The sequence below is a fragment of the Eucalyptus grandis genome, chromosome 10, assembly GCF_016545825.1.
Source record: "Eucalyptus grandis isolate ANBG69807.140 chromosome 10, ASM1654582v1, whole genome shotgun sequence".
NCBI lineage: Eukaryota > Viridiplantae > Streptophyta > Magnoliopsida > Myrtales > Myrtaceae > Eucalyptus > Eucalyptus grandis.
The window spans coordinates 16,368,539-16,377,063 of record NC_052621.1 but is presented as its reverse complement, the minus strand read 5'-3'; the positions used below and the strand labels follow the sequence as shown (position 1 = coordinate 16,377,063).

At 36.5% G+C, this 8,525-nt stretch overlaps 1 protein-coding gene and 1 long non-coding RNA gene across 2 annotated transcripts; one reads left to right on the top strand and one right to left on the bottom strand.

The window, feature by feature from the left end:
- Window positions 1–294: 294 nt before the first annotated feature.
- On the bottom strand, window positions 295–1,128 carry LOC108954493. The gene has a single exon (XM_018860536.2). The coding sequence runs from the start codon at window positions 1,126–1,128 to the stop codon at window positions 295–297; it is 834 nt and encodes a 277-aa protein (XP_018716081.2).
- Window positions 1,129–3,000: 1,872 nt separating this feature from the next.
- LOC104422028 lies at window positions 3,001–5,087 on the top strand. Its single transcript, XR_005546985.1, has 4 exons — window positions 3,001–3,235; window positions 3,366–4,239; window positions 4,324–4,504; window positions 4,937–5,087. It is a non-coding gene; the product is annotated as an uncharacterized LOC104422028 (long non-coding RNA).
- Window positions 5,088–8,525: the final 3,438 nt, after the last annotated feature.

Here is an 8,525-nt window from a genome sequence, read left to right as displayed (position 1 = left end):
AAGAAAATAGTTCTTGCTTACCCGTCATATGACTAGAAGCCCCCGAGTCAATGACCCAAGAGGTGTTAGGAGACAAAGTAGAGAAAGAGGCCATGTTACCTGTACGTGCAAGAGTAGCAGTGGATGAGAAATTGGAAGCCTCTAGTTGTTGGACACGTTTGATGAGTTGTGCAACCATATCATCTCAAGCCGTAGACTCAGAAGAACTACCCCAGGTGGGAGAGATGGATTCATGTCGCTGTAAGACACATTTTGAGCACTCCCTTCAGACACAGCAATATTTGCAGTAACTGATCATTGAGCCCACTCAGGCTTTTCATGCTTGGCCCAACAAGTGTCAACAATATGACCGAATTTGCCACAGTGTATACACTGACGGCTAACTGGATCAGAACTTTGTCCACTACGTCCACCACCACGACTACGACCTCCCCCGAAACCACGACCTTTATTGGAAAATCCACCACGACCACCACTACTTGCCACAAATGCTGAATTGTCTTTAGATGAAGTAGAAGACGGAGGGACAATGCGCTGAATTCGACAAAATGCTTCATTCATAGAAGGAACTCTCTCTCCAAAGAAGAAGCGACTCTTCACAGCGTAAGTCAAAGCATTCAAGCGAGATAAAAATTTGGCCACTTGAAATTCAACTCGTTGTGTCTTTAGTCTCTCAAGATCAGTAGTGATGGGCTGATAAAGATTGAGTTCTTCCCACATACCTTTCAAAGCACTATAATATTCTCCAAGAGACTTGTCTCCCTGTTTAAAATTAAAGATCTTCTCATATAGTTCATAAACTCTAGACATATTTTTGTCTTGTGAGTAACTCTCCATAAGATCACCCCACACTCCCTTAGCAGTTGTGTGGAACATGACATTAGTAGCAATGGATGGTTCCATGCTATTCCATAACCACACCAGAAGTGTATCATTCTCTCTCATCCAACCACTATAATCTCTAGAATTTTCATCAGGAGGGTCTGTGGTAAGATAATGAAGTTTCCCTTTGGCATTAATATAGACCTTCACAGCTTGGGCCCATAACAAGTAATTGGAGGATCCATTTAATTTAATAGTGGTAATTTGAACGTTGACACTATCTGTAGGAGCCTTAGTATCACGCATGATGATAATCTCAATATAAGTATATCTACCACTAATCAAGGAGGCTGAAACTTTAGTGCAAGTAACAAAGCAACAACGCTAATGTATAATCAGATGTAATTGGCTCCATCAATTAAACAAAGGGATGCTGAAAACTCATAAATAGATACTGCTGTATAGAAGAAAATATCTGACCAGAAATCTCGATTCAAATAATTATATGTTTGATGGAAAACCAGCAAGACCAGTCAACCATAATAAATAGAATACTCTGATTCTTGAATCCGCTGATAAGCAAGTGTTGTAATCCATGTTCATAAACCGAACCTGATGAATCCGATATCTTCTGATCTCATATGTATCGAGACTTGAAGAGAAAACAGATAAAAATTGCAGCTTTAGGTGGCTACACACCAGAGAAGAAGTAGGGTTACTAAGGGACTCTCAAACCAGCAATATGATTAAGTAATTAGATAGTTAGACCCGCTCTGATACCATGTCACAAAGCTGATTAGAGAACCCGCAGCGAATAGTAAGAGAGAAAGAAGAAGAGAGAAGGAATAGAAAAGAAGAGAAGGAGAACGTAAAAGAAAGAAAGAGGGGCTGTGGATTTCGTAGTAACGAAACCCTACACCCATTGTATTTATATTGAATATAAACTGTATATGACAATAATACCCTTATGTAAGTAAAAAAGGAAATAAAACTCTGATAATAAAGGAAACTCAATTAAAGTAACTTAACACTTCTAATGTGGAATTTCTATAGCTTCTTGAGAACCCTGGATAGAGATCCTGTTTTATCTTTATTTACAAGGATTAAAGAAAATGTGTGGAATGTGTAGTGTTCTCCTCTTGTAGGTTGGAGTCTTCTTGGTGCAAGTCATTTGGCGTTTCTTGTCTCTGTCTGCAAAATTCACTGGATAAGCTGCAATTGAATTGTGTGTCCAAAGCTTTGGTGCTCCCGAAGTGTGCTACCAACTGTAGTCGTTGCTTTCTTGGTCATTAGGTGGCACACATTGTTGGGAGTTGTCTGACTATGTACCTTATCTCTATCAGATGATTCAACCTTACACTTGCGATGTGAAATATTGATTGCAATGATTCCCCAATATTATGGCAGCTCAGATTATCCATGTCTCCATTCAATTTGTTTGGTTCACACTGTAATTACTTCAGGGAGTTCTCTCTTCTGGATGCTCTTATTTTAATCTCCTCCTGGTCTAAATTTGCCTCACAAATGATGTTCATATCCTGTTTATTGACATTGTGAATTACTTGGCCGCAAGTTTCCTCAATCCCTGCACATGGATTCTCTAATTACACTCCAAAACTTGTCAAGGAGTACCAATTTCTCCTCAGGAAGCTGTCTTACTTTGAAAGTCGATGTGGATCTCTCGGTCAATGAATGACTAACCCTGTTCAATAAATTTCCAGAAACATTAACTAATTTATGTGGTATGTTTAGTGTTTAATACTTTTTTCTTACAAATCCAATTTGCAATTTTATTATCTTTTCAATTGTTACAGATTCTTCACTGAGAACATTGAACTGGTGGCTGGACATATTACACTTCTACTAGAAGGGATTCCCTGAGTCGTTCCTGTCCTAAGCACCCACAATGGTCACCCCTTTTTCTGTGCTCCAAATTTTTGTTTTTACTTTTAAACTTCTTTTTCCAACTTCTACTCCGGGAGTTGGTGTCACATATGCAGAATTTTTCAAGGGAGTGATCCTGGTGGAATCATGTTTCGATTGGCTGCACTTGGAAGTATTTTTTATATTTTTCTTTAATTTAGTTGACAGCACAGTTATCGGAAATGCCATTAGATCTGGAAGTAAGTACGCTTATGTCCAGTTTCTGGTGCTATTGACAACCTGTAGTAATGCTGAGCACTTCCAAGTTTTTGGTATAGTAACCTAGCTCTTGTTTTAAAATAAATGTTCTGGAAGCAAGTACTTATGTCCTGTTTCTGGTACTATGGACAACCTGTAGTAATGCCGAGCACTACCATGTTTTCACTATGGTAACCTAATTCTTATCTAAAAATGAATGTTCCGGATTCAATTTACTACCTACCTACCTTGAGTCATCTGGCCATATGGAAGCTATCTCTAATTCTGATTTGTAAGTATTTGTCCTATTACTCATTTTCCTTTTCATTGATGTGTAACTGGTAAGGATATCGTATGCGCCGTCATTTAAGGGACCTGAATCTGTTATTGAGAAGTTGTCTGCCCTTTTTTTTTTTTGACAGGTTGGCTAAGCACGATATAATCTCAACTCACTGTGAATCGTTTTTGCGGCCATGTGTTACTTTACTGTCTTTAGATTTACTTGAACATTCAGAATTTGAAACGTCTTTAGGGTATATATGATTATATGATGGAGCTATCTGTAGAAGTTTGATGTCTGTATTTGACTTCTTTCACAATCCCTCTCTTTAATTTGAAGTCTGAAGATAGTTCTGGCTTTCTCCCTGGACGATAATCTCTTCTTTGGATGAGTGGGAGAAGAGGGTTGTCTTGCTGATTCTGACTCTGTTTATTTGAAGAAACTGTGACTTTCTTTTTGCACGTCCCTCATCTCTGGGTTGTCTTGCTGATTTTAAATCTGCAGCCAAGTGCATTGATTTGTGCGTTCTTAGCTCCTTCGTTTTTTCATCATTGCTGACAAATTTCCAGCATTGTTGATAATGGAATGCGAGGAATTTTGCTCTTTCTTATATATGGTGGCGTAACTGGGCTTAACTGCGACAAGGTATTGTCCATCCAACGTTACTGAACTGTTCACAAACTTTCTGCATATCCATGTTGCTAAAATCTGCATATCATGTTTCAATTGACTTGGCAGAGGTGAGATTTAGAATGATGCATGTCCTCTGTACTAGCTTATGTGCTATGATTCCTGTTTTGGATCATACTTCAGTGTCATGTTTATTTTCATATTTGAAAGGAGTTTCTATGGCATGAGAAATTTTTTAACAGATTATGCAACTATAGTGCCAACCTTAGAATAGGTGGAAAATTGCAGCGAGGAAGGCTATGCTCTTCAATGGGGTGGCCATTGAATTTATTAGAGCACTAATGCCAATAGGTTGGCTAGAGAGAATCCAAGCTGTCTGATCCAAGGTACATTATCTGCTGTGGAGCACATCCTATCTGTGTTTAAAATTGTCTGCTCTTTTTTAACACTTCTGTTTTCTTTTGTCGTAGTTAGGTCACCACATCTAGAAGATGAGAGTTATTGGACCTTCATTGTGGTGTGGCCAGAGAAGAGCAGAACCACATGCTTTTTGTGCCGCTCAAATAGTGATGGATGCCCTGAGATTGTGGGAAGCATGTGTTGCCAAGGGAGCGATAAACTTCTTTTTGGCATATAGACGGCAGCCATATCGTAATTCTCACTTCATAATGTTTATGTGATCTTTTTTTGATCCGAACCACACGAACTATATATGTTGGATGGTTTAGGTTAGATGAAAGGACAAAACAGAAAAATAAACAATACCTTTCTTGTGTAGTTGTCTGAACCAAATTAAGCTTTAATCTTTTGCCTTTTCTGAAAGATTGAGTTCAGAAGGTGAGTGGTTCCGATATTATTGATTATAGTCCCTTCAATTTTCATTAACGAAGATGTTATTCAGTTGTCTTTGCTTTGTAGGTCAGAATTAACTTTAATGTGGAGTGTCCTTCTATCTGCGATGGTTTTTTCTAGCTGAATATTTGAGGAATGATTTGCTCGGACAAGATCTTGATTCTTTGGCAATTTTATCTGAGTTCAGTTGGTTTTGGAATGTCAATAACTATAGATTTTCTTCGGTTGTAGGAATTGAAAGTCTGGAAAGGATGAGGTCCCCATTAGTCCTGGCTTGGTTCTCTTCATTCTTATCTTATATGTGAACTGCAATCACTGATTGGATCACTCGAAAATTATGCAGATAGTTCGTGTAGGTTTATACATCATGGTGCTCTTCCAATAGTTACTTGGAAAATCTTAGTTTTTGTTGGGTTTTCCGACTTTTAATTTATTTCTTCTGTTTATTGATTTTGGATGGCTCTTTTGAATGTTGTAGGATAATAGCTCTTCTGTGCTTTGGCAGATTAGCGGCTTTCTCTATGGGATTGGATGAAGAACTTTCCATTCGCTCGGTGCTATGACTGTGTGCTTTCTCTTAATGATATTTTGTTTGTCTTACATTCTTTTTCATTCGTGGAACTATTGTGAATGTTATTCTGTCATTGAATTTTAGCTTTTGAGATACTCAGGCGCACATTCACATGGAAATACATTTCTTGCTTATGCATTGACTTGGTATAAGTCTGTTTGATTTAGTGGTAAATTTGGCTTAACTGAAGAACATTTGTCTGGTTATTTATTGTGCTTAAACTAGATGAGATTTGATGTTGCAAAGTTCTGGCTATTTATTGTGTTTAAATACATTTCTTGCATATGTATTGTTCTGGCTAGATGGTAATTTTTTAGGCTGAGGAAGTATGCTGGTGTGACCTACTGCTACATTTTCCAATATATTATGTAGAATTGTGCAGGATAGGTCTTTTTCCCTGAAACTTATTAGTATTTTCACACTGTTTTTTTGCATTTACCTGAGCTCTTTGTCAAATATTTTACCAAAAGTTGTAATATGTGGTGTTTTTCACTTATAGTTGATATTGTTTGATGAGTGATCTCTTCGTCATCTAAGGATGATAAATACAATAAAACTGGTCAGTATGCATCGAATAATGTTTAGGCTTCTTGGAGGAGTGATGACCTATTTTTGCAGTCCTGTTTGGTTGAGCTGCTGAGTCGTCTCCAGGATGGGCTATGGACTGAAGTTGTGGTGATCTACTGCTTTTTTTCTGTGGGGCTCACTTGATGATCGTTTGAAATTGGATGAGCAGCCACTTCTTGGCTTCTAGGCAATTTTTGGTTTGAATGAAGTTTGTTCTTAGATTCTTTTTTTCTCAGTGGAGGTGAGATGATCGGGGCTATTTTTTCTGCACTGATAAGAGTTTTTGGTGGACGCAAATCTCTTCAGATTCAATGTGGCATGTCTTCAATTTGGGATGGTTTTTTCTAGCCTATAATCTTTATTTCTTTTTTCAAGCTCTTCTTTCTTTGAGCACTTCTATTGGTTTTGGTTTGAGTTTAATCCTTGACTCTCTTCCATTGTAAGGATTTTTACAAAGTCGGCAAAGTTTGAGGCCAACTAAGTTCTGGCTAGTTTCTCTTCTTTCTTATATGCATTCGGGGTAATCACTAATTCAATCGCTGTCTAAATTATGAAGATAGTTTATGTGGGATTTATTCGTCTTGCTTTTTTTCTTTGTTCCAGCTCTACACAATTCCCAGGTCTCTTAGGCTTTCATTTTATTTGATCGCCGGTTTTCTTTTGGTACAGAATCTTTGGTGAAATGTTTCAATCAATTAGATGACTTGCGTACTATTTAGGTGGTTGTCAAGGAATGGTCTCGATCTAATTTTAGAAGTTTCTGGCTTGTTGCAGAAACTTAAATTTCTTCATTTTCGCATTGCTTCTTTGTAACTCTATCGTGGTCATGCCCGTGATTTTCGTTCATGCTCCTTCTGTTTTCTTGTTTCACCAGCTGTTCTGGATTTTATGATAAAGAAGATTGGTAGCAGTTACTTTTATCTTGAAGCAATCTCTTTGATGGTCAGGCTCTTCATTCTTTGGCATATCTATGGTATGTTAGCAGGATAGGTATTACTCCCCATATGCATATATGAGTTGTTCTAATATTTGTGTTGTTTGCTTATAATATGACTAAGAATTTTATTACATCATGAATTGAATGGCTATCGAGCGTGTCTCTTTGTGATGTCTCTTTGTGATATGACTCAAATCTTCATTACATCATGAAGTAAATGATATTGATGGGGATAAAATGAAAAAATCATTATTCAAGAAATTTTCATTCTCCATTATCATACCTTGTCATTCTCTATGTGCATGTATATGGTTCACCCATTTTTGTCATGTTTTTATGATAGGGTGTCTAAGGACAAGCTTCACTTTGCTTTGAGGGTTTGAAGTTCAATGTATTATCTAGTTGAAATAAGACAAGTGGGTCTGCTTAGCCTAAATTTTTCATAGCCGTATGCTATTTTTTGTTACAGCAAATTCACCAATTTTAAGATAATTTTTTTTTACTCAAGATTGAATGTAATGTATGATAAGAAAAGCTTCGAGTTAATATAACAAGTATTATTTATTTTAATTTAAAAGTATATCATAATATCAACAAATTTATGTTATAATAAAAGAATAAGTAAAGTTGTTACTAATTATTTGATTGGTAAAGTTATAAGAATATATGAATTTCTCAAAAAGTCTCTTTAGAAAGAGGCAATTAATTTCACATGAAAAAGTAATGTCAATTAAAATTATAATATAATATTAATTTTCCCAATATAATAATGTTAGAGAAATGAGTGTAATATAACAACGTATCATATATAGTTTACAAAAACAATATTTGAGAGGTACATTACTGTATTTTGAACTAAAAAACTCAAAATACTCCTTGTCAAAAAGACAACCGTTGCTTCGACCAACAAAACAAAAAATGACCGTTACATGCATCTCCTTCCTATTACAACCCAGTCGTCATCCTTCCTCTGCTCCTCATGCCCTCTCTCTCTTCCCGTTTCGTTCTCTCTTGCGCAAAATCCTCTTGGGAGAAGATGAGTCTTTTCTCTCGTCCCTGTTTCCATTCTATTTTTTAATGGGTCTGATTTGCGAAGCATCTGGTTGTAGAGACTTATTTTCTTGTGTGTTGGCGCTTGGCTTGATGCCGTTGATCATCGGAAATAGCAGAGCATAGTCTACAGGGGATAAAACTTGGTTTGAGGTTTTCACAATTTTGGTGGGCATAGAGTTCAGTTCTCTTCTTTTTGTAAGTTCCTATTTCCAATTTACCCTTTTTTATTCTTATCATATTCTGATCAGGTGACCAACGTCTACATTATTTCTATTTTATTATATCAACCATGAACATCATACTTGCTCAAGTGGGAAAGTCGAGCAAGAAGTTTCACTTTTCCTTCTGATTTCTTATGATATTTCAATATTTGGACCATCCTTTCTGTTCAACCATGCATTTATACCCATAAGTTAAATTATCTGGCAAACAAATCATCTACAACAGAAAGTATAGTCCAAATATTGAAATATCATAAGAAATCAGAAGGAAAAGTGGAAACTTCTTGCTCGACTTTCCCACTTGAGCAAGTATGATGTTCATAGTCGATAAAATAAAATAGAAATAATGTAGACGTTGGTCATCTGATCAAAATATGATAAGAATCAAAAAGGATAAATAGGAAGATTTTTTCTTTTTTTTCAGTTGCAATAAATAGAAACTTACAAAAAGAAGAGAACTGAACTCCATGC

Coding starts and splice junctions, on each gene's coding strand:
- LOC108954493 (XM_018860536.2), bottom strand. CDS start 1,128: ATGCGTGATACTAAGGCTCCTACAGATAGTGTCAACGTTCAAATTACC.